The sequence below is a fragment of the Aedes aegypti genome, chromosome 3, assembly GCF_002204515.2.
Source record: "Aedes aegypti strain LVP_AGWG chromosome 3, AaegL5.0 Primary Assembly, whole genome shotgun sequence".
NCBI classification, from domain to species: Eukaryota; Metazoa; Arthropoda; class Insecta; order Diptera; family Culicidae; genus Aedes; species Aedes aegypti.
Window position 1 is genome coordinate 319,954,371 of NC_035109.1, and position 25,529 is coordinate 319,979,899.

The window sequence follows — 25,529 nt, forward strand, 5'->3', positions numbered from 1 at the left end:
CTTATCTTATGTGCAAGAAAACTTATTATGAACTATTGAAATAACGTATTCTATGCAACAATATTCAAAGGAAGAAGCGAGTGCAGGACTGAAAAGTTATCACAAGGGTTGTCATCATAGTCATTTACCCAAATTTCACATTTTGGTACTTGATAGGATTTCTTCTATTATATGCAAAAGATCTCTAATGAGTTATTTGTGTAACGTTTTTTTAGCAATAACAATCAGAAAAGTAAGTGCAGTAATTTAAACTTAGCGAACGTAGTAATTTAACCTCAGCTTCCCTGTATATAACAAGTTCTATCAAAAGCCGATCAGTGCGGTGAGTTTAATGCCAGTACTTTATTTTCTTGGACTCATATCGCTTTGAAAACGTTATTTAAACAGCACATAAACAGTTCCCTTGAGAAATCTTATCAAATACCTAATTTAATGGGGAATTTTACCCAAATTCCCCATTAAATTAGGTATTTGATGAGATTATGGTATGCATGGTAACAATAAGCACGGTTAGTTAATTCCTGCACTTACCTACTCAGACCGTTATTACGTTATTTCGATGGCTCATACACAGTTTTGCTGCATATAACACAGCGTAACATAAATGACACTTTTGCGTGTCTCAAGGAATAAATTATGTGTCTCTAATAGATTTGGGGTCGCTGAATCTGATGCCGTTCTCAGAAATGTTCCTGCACGTCACAATTTTTAGCTACAGGTCGCCAAAGTTCCGTAAAACACTGATTTTATTGATGATTACATGAAATTTAAAGTATAATTTATCAAACTTTTTTGTGATCTAATGTAGCAAGCATGCAAAATAAAATTTAAACTTTCATATCAGATATAAATTGGTTGAAATTGCACGATAAATTTAAAATTATATCGATTTTCTCAACATGCTTGCAGTCTCCATATAGAACTCTTCGTTTCTCTTATATGGCAAAATACAATACTTTTCTAAATCACCAAAATAATTGCTTATAAGTATTGTTATGCATATGAAGTTTAAATTCTGTGGCAAATTGAAGCAAATAAATTGCCATACAAGCTGGGAAACTTGCATGCAAGTTGGCTGATATAGTCAAATTTTACATTTTGCACAGCTAATATCTCTAAAACTAGACGTGCTATGAAATTTTCGAAAACGGGAATGGATTCAGCAACCCTGAATTAAGTAAATAGAGGTATTTTGATGCTTGAGACAAAAACGTGTTCCGCAGTGTAATGTGAGATATCCTTTTAAAAACCTAATAAATCTGGGGAATTTGGATAAATCCGTGCGGCCATCAGAACTACTTTCATTCAATGCCTTAGACAACTTTACATAAGATGAGTACAGGTATTTTCTCAAGGATTACGCATTGCGTTCACAGGTACAGAATTCTCCGTCAGGTTGCTACCTTTTTCCCACTGTGCAATGACAGATAGACGAGAAAAACGGGTTTATTATCGCTCTCCTCCGCAGATGTTATTTATCAAGTTTGTTGCAACTTGCGAAACATTGCCGATCATGGACCGATACAGGTAGAAAGTTTTGCTTCGCTTTCTTAGATCGTGCTTCAAACTCAAATGAGAGCGAATTCTGCAATGACTGGTTTTTGGACCTTTGATCTTGTCGCTTGCTCCTGAAAGGGCGAGCGATGAACACTAGTTTGGCGTACAATGCGTTTATCGAATAATACCGCGAATCAACCATAGGTGGCTCCCTCATCCTTACCTTATCCAACTATCCCAAAATCCTTTTCATGACGACTGTGGAAATGCAGAGGTATACTCGGTCTCTAGTAACAATGTTTGTCTAACTGACATTCCTTACTTTTACCGATGACCGTAAGAACATGGCGACGTCGTTAATGATTTCTATATTTTTAGGTGAAACAATTTGGAGTCTAACTTCTAAGATTGCACCAAAACTTCAATGGCACTAATATCGTGAAGGAAGTATCCATGAACAGTGCACTTTTTTGGATTTGTGCACAACCAGACAACTTGAAATAAGAAGATCAGGAATGTTTGAATGTTTAGTGCCTTTGGAAACGCGACTAGGGTCACAAGTCGGCCATTGTGACGGCCAACTTTGGATTCCGAGATGTTTCACCTTAAGCTCTCGATTTGTGCACATTGAAGAATGATAAGCTATTCCAAAGCTTCATTTATTGAACTGCAAAACAAACTTACTGATTGATTGATTGATTGACTGATTGATTGATGATTAAGTTGATCGAAAGTATTTGTCATGAATCTATGACAAAAGGTCGAAAGACAAAAGGTCGAAAGGACAAAAGGTCGAAGAACAAAAAAGAAGGGACAAAAGGTCGACCTTTTGTCTTTCGACCTTTTGTCCTTTCGACCTTCTGTCTTTCGACCTTTTGTCCATAAACCATGGGCAGTGAATCTCTGTGCAACTTCGATTGTTCTGGTCAATAATGTGTCTTTAATGTTTTTAGATTTTGCAGTTTCTGGGTGTTCAAAATAGTGAATCCAGGTTATTTCTTCAGCTTTTCACAGTTTGATTATACATTCCTTTCCCTAGCATTAGTTATTCATCTACAGATCCCGCTTCCGTCTCACCGCGTTTCTATAGTCTCGCTCGACGTTCAGCATATCGCGAATGCGTGCGTGTATTGATTCGCAGCAGCATATACTGTGCACTGTCTATTCTGTGTAGTGTGTGTACGCGGCGGGTGTTGAAGCACTGAAGTCTACAGAGAAGAGCGGCGAGAGCGCACTGTCGACGACGACGAAGAGACATACCAACCAACCGATAATTTTCGGTAGGGCAACTCTGCGTTTGCTGTATGCATATGTAGCTCTACGTAGATGTGCCCCGTCGAGTTTCCGACAAATTCGAATAGCCTAACCAAAAGTGGCAGTCAGTGTAGTTAGAGCATAGGACCAGGAGGCAGTACAGCAACAGCGAACAGTGTCGAACCACAAGTTGACAGTGGGGAATTTTACTTCTATACAGTTCCTGTGGGTTTTCAAGAGGTGCGAATTTGTCGAAGGTGGTTTTGGAGATAAAAAATAGCGGTGATCGGGAATCCGCTAACGAGAAAACGAGGGTGTGTGGATAAGGAGTGCGATCATTGCTTGCGACAGACGGTTTCGGGGTTAAACGAGGTGTTGCTGAATTATTATTCGACTAGCGATTTTCGGTTTTTTTTTGTGAAAGTGATGTTTCAGCAGAGTTCGAAGCTATTTTTAAAATCTGATTAGAGCGACGAGGAAAACCCGTTTCGTGAGCAGTTTTTTGTTTGTGAAAACATCATTTTGAGAAAAGAAAATAGTCGTCGGGGTCGGCTAGTCGAAGCGTTCGGTAGACGAGTTCAGAAGAAGAGGGGCCATCGATATAATAAGTGAAAAAAAGTTAAATTTATTCTTCAACCCCGTCTCGGGTTTAGTCTCCCTGAGTGTCGTCCCGTGTCGTAATCGTGTGTATACGTATACTTGTGGGGGGAATTTTCGCTGCCGTTTTTCTATGGTATCTGTGAGAGAGGTTTATGTTGATTCCTACTTTTATCTTCTTTTGCAGTGTATAGGGAAAGAAAAGTGAATCGCTTGGATAAGGAAACGAAAAACATAAATAAATACATAGAAAATAAGCGAAATCACATCACTTTTGTGTGTGATTAATAATCGGCAGTGTAGCCCAGCAGTGCGAGTAAAATAAGAGGCGAAGACCACGTGCAGGAAGAAAAAGTTCAACACAACGAGTGAGTCAGAGTGAGATAAATATTCACGAAGAAAAAAAGTGCACCTCTTGAGCATAGTAGCAATCTGCCAGAGGAGAAAATCCAAGATCCAATAAATTATCTGCGTGATTTCGTTACACGGAGTAAAAGTTTTTTTCGTTCGAGGAAAAAGAAGGCGACTACTTGAACCGGGTGCCGGTTTCGGATTTCCTGTAGAGTGTCGCTGGAGCAGTGGTTGGAATCTTGTTGCCCTTCTGTTGTGGAGTGCAGCAAAAAGGATTTCTGCCACCGTCGAACGCTGGAATTGCAGCAGTCTACAACATCTACAGCTAACATCAACAACATCAGCATCTCATATAATGGAGGCGGTTGCGAAACACGATTTTAACGCCACGGCCGACGATGAGCTGAGCTTCCGGAAGAACCAGGTTCTAAAGGTGAGTGGTGTGTTTACAAGGCGTTTCCTTTCGAATTTGATGGGGTGCGATGTTTGTAGGGACGACCCTAATGGGGTGTTCGTTAAGGGGTTATTATGCTGGTACTAAATGGGATATTAGAAACGAGTTGGGTGTGAGAAAGTATGGTGAAGCCAAAGTCATTATTTTTAAGTAGAACAATACTGTGTAATGGTCAGGTACAGCTTTAAATTTGATTGCCACTACCAGCCTTACAGTACTGAAGTGTTGAGTGGCTTTCTTACTTTTGAAAACGTGAGGTAATTTTCACAATCAATCAAACGCTAGTACAGTTTAATATTATGCATAAAAACCTTACATATATTTCACAATAATATTACGTATAGGTACATAAATTGTGAAGATAACGGTATAAGAACGTAAGAGTGTGTTCAGTTAGTTGAATTATTTTTACCTTGAAATTAAAAATGATAGTTCCAAAATGGAAAAGAATTCTGATTTTTATTAAATGTATCTTATTCCACGTAATCCTCCTGAAATTGTTTCAGTGATCCTCGATGGATTCGCCAAGAGTTTTTTAAAAGCGAGCGACTCACCTAGGGAAAATTCCTTAAAAAAATTGTTCAGGGGTCCAGGATGGGACGAATTTACAAATGTAGGGCCCCGGGGCTATTTTCTTATGGCGGCATTTTTCAAAAAAAAGCTTGTTTCATACTACAGCCAGCATTCCTAATCCCGATATCGTGTTTTAGAACCATAGTAAAAGTTTGTTTTCTAGGCTTCTGTCCATTTCTAGCCAAGATTATTTGGGATGCCAGTAGAATAACTCAAGATTTTTCTAAAATAAGATGCAAATCTATTGGATTTTTGTAACAACTTGAAAATAGTTTGGTGATAATCCTGGATTTCAGGTGGGAAAGCTGAGATTGTATTGGCATTATAGTGACTATTGATGATAACAGTTGAATTTCAGTGAAGAACCCCTCTGAATCCTAAATTTTCACTGAAACTCATATATTTTAACTGATATTCCTGGGAAATCTCAAATAAATCCCGTAGACCTTTGGCGGTGTTACGGATATTATGACGGACTATTACTAAAATCTCCACAGATAGCAGAGATCCTATCGAATTCTCGGAGATTCCTAACAAAATATCAAAAATTTCGATTGGAGTTTTACAGACTGTCATGGGAATAAAAAGGATTCATAACCGGAATCTTATACATTCTTATTCGAATCCTTTAACATTCCCCCGGAATACCAGAATTTTCATAGGACTCTTCAAATCCCAACAAAAATATCTGATGGTATGTTCCACAACTTCTTCACAGCGGCAAGGATTCGAAAGAAAATCTCAAAATTCCCTACGGAATGTCAAAGTTTCCACTTCAAATTAAAGAAATTCTATGGAAGTTCCTAAATTCTCACCGTAGTCTCACAATTCCCAAGGAAAACAAAAAATAATTATTGATACGTCAGAAGTGCCACGAAAATTCTTCGTTCCTACTAAAATTCCTGTATTGAATTCCAACAAATCTAAAAATAACTTACGATTTTTAAAAACACATCGTATTTCCATAATTTTTACTCAAATGCACTTTTATTTTCACTTACTTGTTGTTTGTAGTATGTTTGTAAAATGTAAAGTATGTATGTAAAGTAAAATGACATAAACATGATTTTCCTAAATTTGATTTGTCATTCAATTTAATTTGAAAAACAGACTTTTTAGGCTTTTTTTTACTTTCCAACAGTTCATTTGGACGGTTCTTCTCCAAATAATCGACTACTGTCAAGGCCTAATAAAGAAACCATTTAAGTAAACTGTTTCATAATTCCAGATTTGTTTTCTGAACTCAGTTTCGAATTTGTATTAAGGATAACAATTCATTTTCATCGAAAATGTTTTAATATTATTGTTGTAAGGTTTTTGAGACTCGATTCAGAAGCAGCGACTCCAAATTTAGTCCCTCTCCATCCCTCTCCAACAATTTTCCGGAAACTACGAATTAATTTATTCTAATTCTAATCAATTCTTCTTCAGGGATATCTTCTTGTGATTTGTTCAGGATTTGCTTTGAAGATTCTAACTCAGTGAGGAACTCTTTCAGTGTCTTTCTAAGATATTTAACCAAGGGTCTTTTTTTAATCAAAAAATATCTATAGGTGCTAGATGTTGTACCACGCTTCCATTAATGTATTCAAGTTTTGAAGAAAATCTCCACAGATTATTCGAGTTATGTTTCTGGACACTCATTCATGTGTTCTTCCAATAATAGCTTAGAAATTCTTTTCAGGATTTTTTTTCCGAAAATTCTTGCAAGATCTCATTTAAAAAATCTTGCAGAAATTATTCTATAAATCTTGCAGGGGTGTCATCAGAACGCAAGGCAGAGATTCTCTTCAAGAATTCTTCTTAGAATTTGTTCAGGAATTTCAGAAATTTTCCTTTAAGTTCTCTCAGAAATTTGAAAAAAATCAAAAGTTCAATTGTAAGATTTCAATTCTAATACTGTATAAGAACCTTACATTTTCTGTGTATGCAAGTTAAAAAATTCAAACCAAATTGTATTGAAATGTTACATCTACCGATTTGGTGTACAAGTGAAAAAATGGTCAATTGGCAAAGAATGCTTTCAGCTAGTGACTGTGGAATTAAGTACTCAAAGAAAAGTTGGAACTCTGACCCAGTTGGGACGCAAAATCAGAAAACTTAAGAAGAGGGTTTCTTGAGATTGATCCTAAACATCTCTCAAGTGATTTTTTGAAGAACTTCGAAAAAAACATTTAAAGGATCCTAAAATGTCTCGAAAATTTTCAAGAATCCTTGTTGGTATTCTTCAAATGATTTGTATAATATTTTTTCTGAAATTTTTAAACCATTCCTCAAACGATTTCTTCTGAAATAATATCGAGAAGTTTTCCATGTATTTCACAAATTCCCCATACGATGAGGAAACAGTGCATTGGCTCCCAAACTTTTCGAAGGATCCATAAAGCTATCCACTACGAATGTTAAAATGAATGAAGGGCAAGGCAAGTAATACACAAAACACAAGTCAAAGATAGCCACAAAAATCCACCGAGCTTATTGCAATGAATTCACTTAGAATTTTATTTTCAAATAGTATTCTTTAAGAAATATTCCAAGCATCTGCTGATAGCTTTGGAAGAAATTCGTCGTGGGGACCGATAGAGTCATTGGCAATAGATCATTGCCAGAAAAAGCAGATTCCAGATATTATTTGCATATTTACGTATATATGTCAAATTTTGTAATTTTGTCACTTGAGCTTTCTTTAACATCAAGCTATGAAGAAGTTATCACACTGAAATTTGACCATCAATAAAGAAAAACTAAGATTTTTTGCATTTGCATATTTAAGATACAGTATTAGACAAAACATTTTCAACTTTTTCGATTATCCAATACAATTTTGCTTGAAAAAGTTCTGTTTGATCTTTCGACCTTGACGCTTGCTTTTGCCGGAGCGAGCGACGAGGGCAGGATCAAACATGTCGCTCGTCGGTCTAGTAAGTGAAAAAGTGGCGTGATCGGGGAGTTCGGTTGGAGTAAGTGAAAAAGTGCCGCGATCGGTTAGTTCTGTTTGATCTTTCGACCTTGACGCTTGCTTTTGCCGGAGCGAGCGACGAGGGCAGGATCAAACATGTCGCTCGTCGGTCTAGTAAGTGAAAAAGTGGCGTGATCGGGGAGTTCGGTTGGAGTAAGTGAAAAAGTGCCGCGATCGGTTAGTTCTGTTTGATCTTTCGACCTTGACGCTTGCTTTTGCCGGAGCGAGCGACGAGGGCAGGATCAAACATGTCGCGCGTCGGTCTCGTAAGTGAAAAAGTGGCGTGATCGGGGAGTTCGGTTGGAGTAAGTGAAAAAGTGCCGCGATCGGTTAGTTCTGTTTGATCTTTCGACCTTGACGCTTGCTTTTGCCGGAGCGAGCGACGAGGGCAGGATCAAACATGTCGCGCGTCGGTCTCGTAAGTGAAAAAGTGGCGTGATCGGGGAGTTCGGTTAGAGTAAGTGAAAAAGTGCCGCGATCGGTTAGTTCTGTTTGATCTTTCGACCTTGACGCTTGCTTTTGCCGGAGCGAGCGACGAGGGCAGGATCAAACATGTCGCGCGTCGGTCTAGTAAGTGAAAAAGTGGCGTGATCGGGGAGTTCGGTTGGAGTAAGTTAAAAAGTGCCGCGATCGGTTCGTTCTTTTTGATCTTTCGACGACCTTGACGCTTGCTCCTGGGCAGAAGCCCGAGCTGTCGTCCGTGTTTTTTTTTTTCGGGTCGCGCGCCTATTTTTTTATTTTATTTTATTTTTTTTTTTCTGAGTGCTAGCCGAGCAAACGAGTGAAGCTGAAAGTGGATTGTGGCTGCTCAGTCAAGGATAACGGATCAATTGGTGAGCTCGTTTCATGCTACTATTTCTAATCTATAAAATATGTATGACTGCACATTTAATCGTTACAATGGTGGGATGTAAATATGATGTTTCAACAAACTATGGATGGTTCGTCACTGTGAGTGTCGACACAAACTCTGATTCATGATTTATTTATGTTTAACATTTTTTTTTTCAGAACACCTCTTATGTACCTTTATTTTTGTAATTAAAAAAACTTTGAATGGTTCGACACTACAAGTGTAGACTTGCGAAAGGTTCACTTTATTCAACAAACTTTGGATGGTTCGCCACTGTAAGTGTCGGCATAAGAATAAGATTGTTCTATGATGTCCCAACCAATTGAGTCTTTTGTTTCTTTTCAAATGAGTAAAATATAATAACACATGCTTTCGTACTGACAGCTGTAGGAATGTTACATTTAGGTATTTGTTCAACAAACTTTGAATGGTTCGTCACCTCAAGTGTCGGCATAATTTTCCTCTACATAGAAATTATATGAACAATTATATTTACGTATAAGCATGTATATATCTCACAAATCATTGTTTATCATGGTCTAATCGCTTATCAAAGTGAATCCTTTGACCCAACGATCCTCCCCATTAACAAACATCCCTCCCAGTAACCTTTGTGGAGATGCAGAGGCAAACACGGTCTCCAAATAGCAAAGGTTACACACTAACATTCCTTCCCTCAATCCCACCTGACTGCAAGGACGTGGCCGGCGCCGTTATTGACCTTGTATAAATAAAGGCACTGAATTATGCACACTGAAGAAGATTATGGCCAATCCCAGCTGAACTTCTAGTTGATTCTTTGTGCATTTTCACTGACTTCGGTCAATCACGGAATAGCAACCATTGATATGTGTAGTCAGTCTAAGCTAAAGCTAAGCTAAGCTAAGCTAAGCTAAGCTATCCAATACAACTTTGCTTGAAATGGTCAAATTTGGAGGCTTGGATCTTAGTTATTTGTGGACCGATTCGAACGCAATTTTCGCAGTACGTAAGACATAACTTGAATTTCAACATATATTTTTGAAAGATTTTTCCAATCACGAGTTCAAAAGTAATAACGGTTTGGCCAAAGTGAAATTTTTGACGAAAAATTATAAACGATTTATCTTAAAATAGGAAAGCCCTACACATGAACTGTCTTTACCAAACTTGTTAATATTGTCTAAATCAAAAACTATGCTGAAGACATCATAATGGTATTCCTTCAACTTTTTAAATTAAGTAAATTATTAAAAAATGCCAAAAAAATCACTTTGGTCAAACTGTTATTGCTGTTGAACTCGTGATTGGAAAAATCTCTCAAAAATATATGTTGAAATTCAAGTTATGTCCGGCGTGCTGTGAAAATTTCATTTTGATCGGTTCACAAATAACTGAGATCTGAGCTTCCAAAGTACGAACCCTTAATTTCTGTTTCATATAATTTCAATATGTGTTTATTATTTTATTATTACCTTTCTTTTTTCATTATTACTATAGACAACCTTTGATCAGTTAAACATTATGAATGTCGACGTGTTTTTTTTATCTTCTTTTCACCACGAGACAGAAATTCTAAACTAGTTTTAGGTAAGAGTCGTATTTTTTCTCCTTATCAATAAATCCCATCACCGACCATGAGGGTGACTCCCAGATCATTTTCCTCCCCACACTCTTCCCGTGGTGATTGTGGAGATGCAGAGATATTCTCGGTCTCTAGAAGCAACAATCATTACACACTAACATTCTTCCCCATCCCAACTGGCTGTAAGGACTTGGCCGGAGCCGTTATTGATCAATAATATGAGTGCTGCTAAAATGTGCACTTCAAGAATAAGCGGAAAGTCTTATCCCTTGTTCTTTTGGATCGAAGTGCAATTCTTACCAGATCCGATCATTCACGGAGTAGCAATGTACAGTCAGTCTATGCTATGCTATGCTTATTCAAGCAATTTATTCAGTGATTGTCCAAGCAAAAGCTCGTCGAAATATTTCAAAAAGTTCTAGCAATAATTCATCCAAGATTTTTATCGTTCTGGAATTTCGAACAAATTCGTGCAGTCAAAGAATGCCGTCAATGATTTCTCAAAGACGGTCGCCAAAGGATTTATCTAGGAATTTTTACAGCTATTCCTCAATGAGTTCCAATTTCTCAAAGAAATCCATCAGAGATGTGATGATTTCATTTCCTCGAAGAAATCATTCAAAAATCGCTCTAGAAATTTCTACAGGCATGTTTCTATCTATTGTCCCTGGAATATGTATATTGATTCCTTCTGAATTTGCTCTAAAGATTCCTATGAGACATTTTCTGGAGTCCTCAAGGATCACTCAGCTAGGATTTTTTTCTAAGATTCCTGAAATGATTATTTTATTCTAGGTACTCCACGGGGAAACCCGTGAATACTGTCAATGACTTCTGAAAAAAATTCTACAAAGTTTGTCAAAGAAATCCTCCAGAAAATCTCAAGGTAACTCCCCAGGTAACTCCGGGGGTGGGACGTTTCGCATAAGGACGTTTCACATAATTCAAGTTAGTACTTGACACAAGAAATTTCTCCTGGGATACTTTCAGGGACTTTTCTCGCCGAGAAATTTCTTCTGCGGCTTTTCTAGGGATGCTTAGAGAAATTTCTCCAGAACTCCTTGAGTACTCTTACGCTGCTACTTTAAGCAATTTTCACAGTGATTCCTCTGATTTTTTTTCCCAGAAACCATCCTAAAATTTTCTTTTCATATTTTTCCAACAAATCTTTCACTGGGTTCTCCAGTTGTTTCTGGAGGTGATCTTCCAAAGACTCCTACGGGAGTTCTGTCAATAAAATCTCAAAAGGTTTTTTTTCATGGTTTTGATGATGTTTATTTTGGGTTTTCTGAGAAAACTTAAATTAAACATAAAAGTTTTTATAATCGTATACACAGTTAAATAAAGAACTACTATGGTACACTTTAGCTACGTGGGGTTTTTTTGGTGATTTAAGAGGAGGTTTTTACCAGAGTCCAGTCTCCATACACATTTTCTGTGGACGATATTATAAGGCACTTTTGGTACACTTGTTCTATAAACAGTCTCTTTAAAAATTTACAAATATCAGAATCAATGTTTACACTTTAATGATATGCCTAGTTCAAATGTTAAACCAGATTTCTTCTCGAACCTTCTACCCTTGCCGCTTCCTGCTCCACCTTCACGCAATCCATAACTTTTTGTTATTGTACCTCACATGAATGTAATAAACCCATCAAAATTACCCCCTCAGCCACGAGGGGTGCAAGGGAATGAAGTTTTTCAAGTACCCTCGGCCGCCAGTCAGACTTGAGATTCAAATTCGGTGCTAACGACATTACCACCAAAACCGGAAACTCATAACCTTTATCACTCAATTACCACCTCTCCAGAAACTGGCATGGCAGGTGTCATCCTAATAATGTAATCCACTCTGTGAGACACACGCACGCAATTCTGAGGACAGGGAATTACTTCACTTCTGCTGTTCAGATTGATAGGCAGTTATTGTTTGGATCTGATTCCGAGATTAGCGATAACACTAAATTAAACCTTCTTGCCATGTCACTCTGGGCAGTTTTCGCACAGTCTTGTGGCCAAAAATGTTTTGGCCGTTCTAAGTATTGTGACACAAACATATTGTTTTATTTCTAAAAATCAATATTTGGAGACAATTTTTTAAATATGACCTATAGTGAAACAATGAGTGACTATCAAATAATGAACTAGAAACGAATCGAAAGAAGTATTTTTATTTTCGATTTTCGACCACATAATTGCCCATAGTGCATGTGGACGATAGAGACACTGAGAGTTAGGGACACTCGTGTGGGTCGAAATCAATCAATTGTCGTAACCATCACCAGCAATTGGTCTGCTGTGGAAACGATTGTTTGCTGGCAAACATGAAACGCTGAGTGATTTACCTAACAGTCAGTGCTGATATGATTTGCTTTTTCGTAGAAGTTCTTTGACGGCACATAGTCACATAACTAAGGGTCCCAGATAGCCGTAACGGTAAACGAGCGGCTGTTTGCCAAGACCAAGCTTGAGGGTCGTGGGTTCGAATCCCACTGGTTGACAATGTTTTCGTAATTGAACCATTCTCGACCTCCCTGAGCAATAGAGTATCTTCGTAGCTGCCACACAATATACGGATGCAAAAATGGTCAATTGGCAAAGAAAGCTCTCCGATAATAAAGGTGGAAGTGCTAATAAGAACACATAGCTGAGAAGCAGGCTTTGTCCCAGTTGGGACGTAATGCCAGAAAGAAGATACACATCCGAACCATATCAAGAACATGATTACATTTGCTCTTCGGGCGACGGATTCTGCAAATTGTTCAACCTTTTGGACACATTCCTGGAAGATTCATGCCAACAACTTTAAGTCACATTGAGAACATCCATTCCAATTGTAACTTTTGTCTTCCATTGAAGCTCATTGCATGAGAAGTACCTACAGCAACAACAAAAAAATGTCCAGTCCCTTCTCGTTTGTCATCGTTCCCACAAGCACATCGCCTGTTATCTGCTTCGTTCTTGTCTTGTATGACATATGTAAGTACGTTTAGTTTCATTGGCACAAGATACACGACCAGTAGCGACTGTGCTGCTACTATATATGCGAATTGTATTCTTTGCCATAACAATACAAAAACTCCGCTTCACTAGATTGAAATCATTACCAAGCTTGACAGATAGCTGCACTGATTTGCGATGGAAGTGGGATATACTGGCGATGATAGCCTATTGTCTTTCAACACAGACGGAATGCTATTATCGATAATTAATTTTTTGGTCTTTGCAGTTTTATCAATGTTTTGAATAGTCGACTGATAATTAACATTCAACCACTTCCGATGGAACCGGATGCTTATCGATCGATATTGTGATTTGAAAATGCTTTTTGGCTTCCAGAGACAGTTGAGTCACGATATGTATTGATTCATGTTTACTAAAAGTCATCGCTACTGCTATCTGGGTCCCTCGAGGTAATCTGTAAGTCAACTAAACCGCTCTGGAATTCTAAGGATAGAGTCTACAGAGAACAGTCCAGTTACATATTTATTGAATAGTTTAAACCATAAAATGTCTTGTGAAAACAGCTTCGTAATTCAAGGCTGGTAGCGAGTCACTTTTTAGTGACTTGGTACCTTTTTTGAAGCCAGTCACTTTAAAGTCTCTTCTTTGAAGCCATTTTAACTATGGTCACTTTTTTCGCCAAAAAACACTTTTTTAACTATTTCAAGCTAAATATTCGAGATAAAATTATAAAACGGCCTAGGGCTAAGTTTTCAGTCATCATCAGAACAACTTCATGTCAGTATCAAAATATTGGATCATGGTATCCTGTACAAAAGTTAATCTTTCATGGAGTTCCACGTAATTTGTAATACCGGGTATTTTCTTAACAGCTTTCAGTCTCAACGGCAATCAATACTACAAGATTTGTTTAACGCCCATCGTTTCGATTCGGCGTAGAAGAAATCTTCTGATTTATCTGTAGGCTTATCTATAGGTTTATAATCTATAGGCTTATAATTTTTCTAGACTAAATCTTAAATTCTTATCGATTTAAATCATGGAAAAATGTTGGGATCTACACAGTCTACAATTAATTCAATTTTAGAGGTTTTCAATATCTCATTTTTTGGGAGTTTTAATACAAATGTGAAATGACAAACATTATTTGATTTTACGAATATACCAAATTTTTATAAAAAAAAATCATGACAAAATTAAATACTTTGGTTATGTTACATAGTATCTTTCTAAAATCTGCTAAAAAAGAGTTTTTTTGCGTAAATGCTAACTTTTCTATTTAAAAAAAAAATTGTGGGCTATACCTTGAAATTTTTGGAAGTACAATAAACATTTCCAAATTTGGTACTCAACTAAATTTATTATCTGTAGTAGATCATACTGGATATTCCCTTCTTGATCGTAAAACAGTGTAATAGAACTGAAATAAAACTGATTACCTTTTGATTTTCAAGTCACTTTTTCGAGAACCGGAAGTCACTATTTAGTCATTTATTTCTCAAGTCTGATCACTAAAATAACTTTTTTAGGCACCACTTTTTGCTACCAGCCAAAGAATCCTTCTTATGCAAACTGATATAGAGCTTCAGACATACCATATATCGTAGCTGTATTTCCTATTCTATGGTTCGATATGTATTGAAGCACATTTATTGAATCCTCTAAAAAACTATTAACAGCAGTGACTCAAAAGAACAAGTAGATCATTTAGTTTAACGCTAGAAACCTAAAAGAGGTGCTGTCACTGGCGTAAATTCGATCTTCTGAACCCCATGACAGTTTAGATGGTCTAAAGTTAGAACTTTAGGCTCGGGGACAAAAGATCGAAAGACAAATAAAATAGACAAAAATCATAAGGTCGAACATTATGACATTCTCTTATTTTGCCTTCCGTTTTTTTTTTCTTTACGATGGTTTATCCTTTCGTCCTTCTTTTCGGAGGTCTGAATCTAAAATTTGAATGTTTTTTTTTAAGATTTTCTCCAGGATTTAAAATTTGTCATTGAACATTTCGTTTTTGGGCAGAAATCATTCAAATGTGTTGTCAGGAATCCACCACAGATCTTGCGAAGGTGTTTTTTTGCTAGGGATCTTTACCAGAAAAACAAATAGTTATAACAAAAACTATTCAAGAATTGTTTAAAGTAATCGGCTGAAAAATTCTCCTATTATACCAATGATTATTGGACTTATATAAGATTCATTCACCTAAAGAATATTTTAAAATAGGAATTTTCTCAAGAATCGTTTTTGGGGCATTTGTATTAATATTTGTCATTATTTCTTGATGAAATGTCCTGAAAATTACAAAGTAGTTCTTCATTCATTGTTACAAAAGTTCTTCCAACTATTCCTTCAAAAACTTCTCCCTTAATTTATCACTTATCGAAATATTTGTCTCAGAATTCCAATGCTGACCCCTTTTGAATTTTCTCTAGAGAAAATATTAAAATCACGTTCATAAATCTATGTTATTTCTGCATAATTGTTCAATAAATCTTTCCAAGAACCATCCCAGTTACCTTCAAAAATATCGTAGGATATCTCTTAAGTTGGGCTGGTAGGCGAGTCACTTTTTTGTAACTTGGTCACTATTTTCGACACTAGAAAGTCACTATTTGCAACAAAAAGTAACTAAACTCACTTTTTTTCAGCAAAATGGTCTTAACAGTCACTTTTTAGGCGACAATAAAGAGAAAAATCTAAAGTAGCTTCTCAAATTGAAGGTGTGGCGTTACTGTTGAATTTTCTGGTGAAAATGCTGGTAACATATTTGGTATTGGTATCTGGTACGCAAAACACATGGCAAAACGAAACGAATTTATTTGTAGCCTCTGTTGAATCAACTGCTCGTGGGATCTCTAAAGCAGGGATGCCAAACGTACATCCCGCTACTTAACTTTGTGTGGCCCTCTAATTGTTTGAAGGTTCTTCTCATATATTGCCAATTAAATGTTGTTGGAGTTGGGATAACCATTATAATTGAATCGAACAATTTATTTTATTGGGATTACAAGAACAAGTCGCCATAAAAAGAACGTGGTTTGCTACATACAGAATACTGAGTAGGATTGCCACCAGATTTCTCATTAAATCTTGGGCAGCATTCTAACAAAGATTTCACAGAATCTTATCCAGGATAACTACCTAATTTGGGACATAATTATCACTACAGTCTTGGAAGAATTTTTGCTCAGTTTTGGCTGGGATTCTGATTAAAATTATGGGAAACATTTTTAGTTTCATGGGCAATACTTAAAAATGAATATTGGGAGAGTTTATGAGAAAAGAAAAACTTTCTACACCTTTCTGATTTAATCTTGGAACGGACACTTACTGAATCCTGGAGAAAATCTAACAAATTCTAAGATAAGATTTTTACAGAATCCGGGGAATGATTGTAACAAAACCTTGGGTAGGATTTTCAAATTATAATGACAGGCTTCTTTTCTTACAAAATCCTTTGCGCATTGGTCACAGTTTTCTTAGTATGATTCTTGTAAAATCGTGAACACCATTCTCACTGATCCAAAGAAAATATATTTCAGAAAATCTTCAACTAGATTCTGGTGTAAACATTTGCCAATTTCCAGAAACAAACTTCTTTCATTGGCAGGATTTTGTTACATTTTACGAATGTGTTGAAATTTCTCATGGAATAAAGTTTTACCCACCAATATTGTTTTTGAAATTTGGTCCGCGGTTTAAAAAGGTTGTGCAAGCTTTGGGTTGGGCGGTCATCGGGGTAGGGAAGGAATATTAGTGTGCCTTCCATTGTTACTAGAGACCGAGATCACCTCTGCATCTCCATGGTTGTTATAGGAAGGAGTTTTGTTAGTGAGGAGGGATCAGGATTCACCTTGGTAAGTGATGCGATTAATGCAACCTCATTTAAAATATCACTTACAGTGACGAACTGTTCATATGTTGTTAAAATTGATCCATTTAGGTCATGATATAAATTGTACATTTAAAATAAAATCATGAAACGAACTCACCAAATTGTTCATCCATCCTTGATTTAGCTGATGTAACTACTTTGACCAGCTTTCTAATTTCACAAAAGCAAAACATCATTCCGGCAACTCGACACATAAGAAACGTATTTTAATATAGACGAATTCCATGTCAAATCGGTCAGTCACAGAGCTCGACCATCTTCGATTTGCAGTAAATTTTGCACATGGTTTTGATATGGTAGAATAAGTATTTTCCATTGAAAAATCGATCTTTTTGACTCAAGAATAACTTTTGAAAATGGCCTATAGGTTTTTGCATGCAAATAAATTAGAAAAATTTAAACTCCGAAACTGTCGATTTTTGCGAAAATTGTTCTATGAAGAAGTTGTAGTGAAACGGTTCACTACAAGAAAAAAAAAACACTGATTTTTTTATGAACAATTCAAAACTTAATCTTGAATTTTAAGTTAGGGGAAGGGGTGGTAAAATGAACACCTTAAGGAAATCATCTTGATTCTGATAGAAAAACGAGGAATTTGTATAGTTCTATCCCACAACACCAAAAACAATGATGTTATCTATAGCAGTGACATGAATTCAGATTAAAATTGCTGAATTTTCACATATTTTCGTCCCTAGCAAAAAACGATGTAAATGTTCATTTTACCTGCACTATGTGGGTAAAATGAACAGCTATTGGTGGTAAAATGAACATCATGCAAAAAACGTGAGCAAAACAAATATTTCTGAAAATTTTTATTGCCCTACCAAAATTATATCCATTAATGATCGTAACCCATGCAAAAAAAATTCTAAAGGTATCAGATTTGACCTCATATCATAACGATATTTAACTCACTGAAAAACCTCACATCTTCCGAGCTAAAAGTTACGTCAGTTCTAATTTTCAAACGTGGTTTTCTAAAATCTTAGTTATCGTTGATATTTTCACTTTAATTGACCTACGTATCAACTCGAACACTCTGATTTATGCTATAAATCGTCCGTGCGTGATAAAAAATCATCGGAATTTGGTTTTTCTCGATAAAAGGCGAGGTGTTCATTTTACCACCCCTGTTCATTTTACCACCAATTCCCCTACACAAAAACCATATTTTTTTGAATATTTAAAATTTACATCATAGAATCTTGATAGTAAACAGATATTTGCTACAAAATTTCATGATGGAGAAATGTGTAATGAAAAAGTTTTTCTAAGAACAACTTTCGGTCGATTTTCAAAATTTTGTTATTTATTTTTGTCAAAATAAATACGTTTTGATGATTCATTAAGAATCTTGGAATTATTCTAGACCATAATGATTATATCAGTGAATCAAATCGTCATCAAAATAGACAAAAAACAAACAACAAAGCAAGCTCGGTAACAACCGTTTGTCGCAACTGTTGCGGATAAGGACACTATCAAAAGCAAGATTATCATGACAATCACAGAGCGCAACATTGTTGCAACCCTTTCAACTCGCAATTCATCAGTTATTTTAAACACAAAACCAAATTTGTTTTATGGATGCTGTTTGATAATGTGTCAATGTTTACCAACACGGAGAAAGTTCTCGAAAATGGCAATGCGAAGCCCAGAAAATCGCTGCGCACGTGTCATATTATGTTCAAGTGATGATAAACTGATGTTGCGGAATAAAATTGTTGCAACAAGAATAGAAGGTAGGGGGGTCCGTAGCCTTGAGGTTACGCTTTTCGCTTCATAAGCGGAAGGTCATGGGTTCAATTCCCAGCCCCTCCACAAAAAATCCGTCCAGCCACCAGAAGACGCCGCACGGAGGACCGTGCCTTGGGGAGCACATCCATCCTCCGTCAGTATCAGATGGTGACTGAGACAAACTGACCCTCTTCGTAGGCAGCTAACCTCAAACGACTTAGGAACACGGCAAAATGAACCACCGCAATTGCAAAAAGGACTATGGCTTATAGAAATCGATTGGACTGAACAGCAGAGCTCTCTCCTACCTGCTCGATGTGAGAGTAGAAGAGTAGAAGAGAGTGAAAGCAGATGTAAATATAGATTAGTTAAAAATAGATCTGTATCGGTAAAGTAGAAACAGATGAACTGATTCCGGCACAGTAGTGGGCACGAGCACAGAGTGCCTTAAAAAAAAAAGAATAGAAGGTGACAATGACTTTGTTGCTGCGTGTTGGGTGACAATGGATTCACTGGATTATATTGATCACTTTTCTAGAAGTGACCATTTTCGAATTATATCAAGTATAATGCAAAAAAAAATATAAATAATAAAATAGGCCATTTTCATTAGTTCCATGTCAAAGGAATAATTCGTCTAGGGATTTCCCTAATAATTCTACTTGAATTCTCAAAGTAGTATTTTGAAGAAATTTTTCCAGCAACTCCTTCATGGATTTATCCATGATTTTTTGAAGCACATCCTCAGAAAGTACCCCAGAAACTCTAGGGATTCTTTTAAAAATGCTGTCTAAAACTCGTCCTGGTATTCTCTAATGCACGTTTTCTGCAATTCTTTCGGGAATTACTTGAAAAAAAACTTCAAGATATTTTTCAAGATTTCTAGATTTTATAAATTATGGCCTATTAGGTGGTATTCAGAAATTCTCCACAGAAATTAAGAAGCTCCTAGGAATTCAAGTAGTAGTATCTAGTGGTTTCTGGTAAATGTTTAGAAGGAATCTATAAAAATCACTTTCGGTAGATTGAGTCGGAGATATACTTGTAAAAATTCCAGGATCGGTGTAAAGGACTGCTTTTTTTTTGCCGTATGAGTTTTGTGAATTAGCTCCCAAAGAAATTTCGTAATATGCAATCGTTAGATTACAGAGATGTTCCTAAAGAAGTTCAGCCAATACCTGTAGTAGAACTATTCCTTTCTGAGCTTGAGCTTGATTGGTCGCCCATGGTTGCTACTTCAGTATCGCCAGATCAGCTGCACTTACACAAGGAACCACCAGATGACTGCTTAGGACCAACAGACACCCTAGTGTATAAATACTGGCGATCTTCTATTGTTGGGCAACAATGGCGCCTGCCACATCAGAATGCTAACCAATGAGGGGAAGGGGATAAATTAATGTTGCATTTGAAACTAGCCTACAGAAGACCGGATATAGCCCTGCATCTACGCCAGTTCATGCGAGAAGGTTTAGGGATAAGGTAGTTTTATGGCAGAGAGACTTGCTTTTCTTTAACAGACTGCATATGTATCAGGCGTAAGAAAAGGTGTGTGTTAGAAGAATAGAAGCGTCGGGAAACGGTTTCTTGACCGTCATTGGCTCTAGCGATTGCTATAAACTAGACTGGCCCAGCTCAGTATGGGAGAAAAATAAAGTTGTATGATTCCACGGGGCACCCCCCAGGATTATTTCTTGGGGTTAGAGGGAGCCTTTCTGAAAAATTCAGCTCATTTGGTCGTTCCATGAGCTGGCGCATTTGAATTGAAGTTAATATGGGATTTTCAGCTCAAACATATGAGCAACAGAACATCATCTACTGTTTGGTTCAGGAAAATTGATGATCGCGTTCAATTGGACCCAGAATGTCAAAAACACTACTTGATATAATAGCGAAGAATATTGTAGAAGATTGTACCATGATCAAAATTAATGAAGTTGGTGTTTTAACCATCTGAAGTATATCATGCAATACTGCTTGTATTTCTTCAACATAGCTTGAAGGTAACCACTAAGCGCATCATAGCCACCTATGACGTTGGGCGAGCTGGGGCACATGTCGCATGTATAAAAGTGACTGTACGGGAGTGCTGATCTAAGCCTAACTTTCAACAACTGAAAAAGTAATGAAAATGAGATTAAATCCAGATACAACCTTCTGCAATTATGTTCTTTAGGGTATCAACTAGTATATTTGTCATTCTGGGCTAATTTGAACGCGAACAATTAGTATACGGAACGAAACAGTGACATATGATCAATTTTCAATATATTTGAGACGAATATCCCATACAAACTTCATATCGATTGCGCCAGTTGGTGGAGCAACCAATTGAGTTGAAATTTTGAGAGAGCGTTTTTCTTACCCTAAGGCTCATACCTTGGGGGTGCCCCGTTAAGTTTTACAACTTTTTTGTTTAAGGGCCAGTCTACTATAAACGAATAGTTTTAAGTGTGATATATAGTGGAAGATAGAAGCCAGTGAAAGATTCAACTACAATCTTCGAGGGAAATGTACGGGCCTGGGATTGAACCCATAACCTTCTTCTTATGAAGCAAAAGCAGTAATCAGTAGACCACCAACCCCTTCCCCGTAGTATAATTATTCTTTTATGCAAGAAAAAGTAGTAGCCTGGTAGTAATCGATTGAGGAAGATCTGTAGATTATTAAGTTTATTCATCATCGAGGTTTTAGCTAAGGTCTTTGTCCTCTGAGTTTTGGAAATGTCTTTAGACTGCCCTTCTGCGCCTTCTTGTCCCATGTTCTATGTAAATCTAAAGGATTGCGGGACAAATATGCGTAGAACGGCAGTACTGCCCATAACTGCATATTTGTCACATTCGACATTTTTGACAATTTCGAGTTCATACCAGGGAGAGTCATCAAATGATAAATACTTTCGATCAACTTACTGAAATCTGTGAGATTGTTTCATGTTTTGTTTGTTTGTAAATTCGAAAAAAATACCAAGTTGTTTTATCACATTGGTTATTGTAACCGCATAACAGTCACGTTGAGATTTGACATAAGCCTCGTAATGTCGTAGGAATGAGATTTCTATCAGAAATATTTTCTGATTTTTCATCCAGTATGCGTACTGTACAAAATTTCGTACTGTACAAAATTTCAACCTCAAATAAGCACTGTTGAATTCTAGGCAATTTTTTGAAATTTAGTTTCCTCCCATATTGCCATACAATGCAAACTTGGTATTCCATTTACTCGATGCCTACTTTTGTCGAATGTTACAAACATGCAGTTATGGGCAGAGTAGAGTAATTGCAATAATTAGGATTCATTAGAAAATGTCTAGGCATCGTGCTTGTCACACGATACACGACATTCGTATGCAACAATGGCAACTTTTATCTACGAAAGCTCTCAGTGACTAACTGCGAAAGTGCTATTACAATAATAAGCTAAGAAACAGACTCTTCCACAATGTAGATGTAATACCAATAAGATGAAAAATTACTCACGGAACACTAACCTTCCCAAATGGCAAAATTCTAATTTAGTGACGGCCTTCCCTCCAATGACGTATTCTGAGGCCGTATAATCGATTGCTCAATTAGCACGAGGTGCCAATTTAGTATGCAATAAACACAATCAACGATCTCGAATGTTTCAAGTCGCGGCACTATTTGCATGCGCATACGGCGGACGAGTCAAGCCGCAAATCGAGCCCGCTGTATTGTTCCAAGAAGAATGAACAACAAATGTGAGCGCGCAAACACCGGAACCGCTTCTTGCTTCTCGTGTGTGTCGTCGTGGGCAGAGGAACTCGCTAGAAACATATGCCGCGCGGCAAAAAATACATCGATTGAAAGCAAATGCCGTTCAGGAGAGTAAACAAATGCCGCGCGCGCGGTGCCAAGAATATTCCGTGCGGTTTCATTTGTCCACCTCGTGACGACGACGGCAGCCAGAGGCCATGGGCTCGCGAATATACGCAATTTTTCTAATCCCGTGGTTTGCTAAAATGTTAGCCGAGCAGCAGAGGTAAAAAAAGTGGACATTGCGCAAAGTCACTTAGCAGTGATAGTGACGTATGATAGATAAAATGTAGCAATCAGTCAACTTCCCTTAGAAATTTGACTGTTTTTTTTTTAATTTCTGCTGTAGGTACGTAGCTGTCACTTCGTCTATATTGGCTTTATGTTACTGTGTTTTTTTTTACAAAGAGGAAATCTTCAAACAGATGCCTGAGAAGGTAACTCAGGGAGTGTGGGGATGCCGCACAAACGACGACCCACTAAAATTAGCCCATGCACTGTACATGAGCAATTCTCGCTGGATTGCTCAAGTGGTGTACAGAGTGCACAGACATTACCCTTGGCCTAAGACTCTTATTTCCCGGAACCACCTTACGATATTTTTTCGGAAAGGGCCAGTGCATACAGCACTTAACACATGTAGCAGAAGTAGCTTAGGCAAATTGCTTTCCCTAGCCGACTTAAACAATGTTACAAGCTTCGGCAGGGCTAACCCTCTGCAGCCAACTCTTTGTCGGCGCCGCAGTTCTAGCACAAAGTGAGTGACAGCCGTGCAGTAATTCCAGCACACGGCATTCGCACACATTCTCTGGGTTATATTGTCGGAGGACGTGTCCCCTACGCATGTAGCTAGTATGCGACCACTCACAACAATGGAACGGGGGCAATCGAACACGACATGCTCCGCTGTTTCCTCCACACCAGCACAAATGGGGCACGCAGAAGATTCCGAGTGCCCGAACCTATGCAGCTATTGCCTATAGTAACCATGTCTTGACAGAAACTGCGTCAGGTGGAAGTTCACTTCCCCATAGTTTCTTTCCTACCGATCTGACACATTTGGCTTTAGTCGATGAGTACATATATTCGTAGTGGAGTTATCCCATTCATGCTGCCATCCTTTTGAGAGTTGCCTTTTTACACGCGTTGCGGGCTCCTCTGGTACCTTTTTGTTTGAAGCATTGAATATCTTCATGATGATGAGCCCGATGGGCGTCATCCCGGCTATGATGCACACGGCCTCTTTTGAAACTGTTCGGTATGCACTTGCTACTCTTAAGCACATGATCCTATACGTGCTCTCAAGCTGCTCAACTGCTTTAGGTTTCTGCAAGTTCTAAGCGCTTTCCACCAGATTGGTCTCCATACTTTAGTATGAATAGCGCCACGCTTGCCAGAGGCTTACGTTTGCTGGAAATTACAGCAGAGATGTTATACATCATCCTCGATAACGCCGTTATAGCCGTAGATGCCTTTTTACAGGTATATTCAACGAAATTGGTATTGGCTAGCGAAATTGAGCTTATCTGGATCGCATGAACTCTATGGTACAATCACCTACCGAGATAAGTGCCCGTTGCTCGGACTTGCGGTTGTTGACCACCACAACCTCAGTCTTGTGACGAGCCAGTTCTAGTTTCCTAGACTTCATCCATTCCTCAACAATAGAAATGCAGCAAGCTGCTGTCAACTCTACTTTCTCCAACTATTCGCCATACGCCACTAGGGTCCGTCCCACTCGGGCTCAAATTGGGTACCACTTCTAGTACTGCATTTCGTCCCTCGGTAGTGCAAAAGGTACCCAAGTTTGACAGATCGCAGTACACTTTGAACGGCATTCTAGATTACCTTATGAGCCATAAAATTTTGGGCAACTGCAAGGGACATGGAGGTCTTTAATGTGTCTTTAGAGATATCGTCGACGAAGCCAACAACCTTGACACCCATTCGGAAGAGGCAGCCTCATTACGTCATCGTATATCGCATTCCACAACATTGGGTTCAGAATTGAACTTTGAGGTACTCCCACGGTACTTCGAACGATTTTTTGCCCCTACTCTGTGTCATACAGTAGAATTATGCCATCAGAATAGCTTTCTAGAAGCTTATACAGCTGCACCTGTAACTTGAGTGCGTGGGCTAACAATAGAAATATTAGTAGTAGAACGCTAATGACGTTGTTGTTACAAAACTGATTTTAATTATTATTACCTTAAATTATGGATTTCCATTGTTTGTTCAATACCATGTCGTTGTTTTGGTTTTTAAATTTAATCTGACACTTTGAGGCCCGATACTCAAGCTGCCAGTTCGTGGCAAACTAGATGTTGGTAACACGAACAGCAGCGACATTAGCATTCTTAGGTTAATGCTTCTACTGGGCTAACGCTTCCCAGCTTGCGTTATTGAACGCATCCAGAGTGACAAGCGCGCAGTAACGGATGCCGCTCCTTTTATGCTCGATTGCCATCTCAGCTGTCTGAAAGATCGACTGGATAGCGTCCAAAGTACCTTTCCTGTATCCAAAATGGTTGTTAGACAGGCCGTTCAATAGACATATAAATTAGACTGCTAATGTCGCTGCAAACCTTGTGACCAACATCTAGTATGCGTATTTTGCCGGTGCTACTCAAAGTGTCAAATTGTCTTCAGTAACACCATGGTAACCTGCGATTACAATCAAAACCTAAACCTCATAGTTTTGCTTGCTATCGCATCGTACGCGTTTGTTCTATTTTGTCGTAAAGACGGGGTTTCGTGTTCCTGGACAAACGATTATCCCATTTGAGTGTAAGGAAAGTAATTATAATTAATTATTTTAAATAGATGACCCATAAATACATAATCGAATGTTTTCCTCAGATTCACTGATGATCTCAAACAACATAATCAAAATTAGAAGCTCATTCGATCATTTACACACTTAAAAACGATATCGCTGTTCGGTAAATTATGTTACGGTTTTGATCAGTAAATCACAAAAAATACTGAGATTCCAGCATTTCTTGGTAAACATACTGATTTTTCGGTAATATATTATATT

General features: G+C 37.7%; 1 protein-coding gene across 6 annotated transcripts in view; it reads left to right on the plus strand.

The window, feature by feature from the left end:
• Nucleotides 1-25,529, plus strand: part of LOC5564363 (protein enhancer of sevenless 2B) — a 165,975-nt gene that overhangs the window by 15,823 nt on the left and 124,623 nt on the right. Inside the window, exons 1-2 of one of the 6 annotated variants that reach the window (XM_021853341.1) lie at nucleotides 2,817-3,008; nucleotides 3,536-4,132. In XM_021853341.1, coding sequence (XP_021709033.1) covers nucleotides 4,055-4,132 — 78 coding nt within the window. In that variant the 5' untranslated portion in view covers nucleotides 2,817-3,008; nucleotides 3,536-4,054. Of the gene's footprint in view, nucleotides 1-2,816; nucleotides 3,009-3,045; nucleotides 3,066-3,412; nucleotides 3,435-3,535; nucleotides 4,133-25,529 lie in introns of those variants that run through there. The other 5 variants (XM_021853339.1, XM_021853344.1, XM_021853342.1 and 2 more) reach the window with 5 other exon arrangements.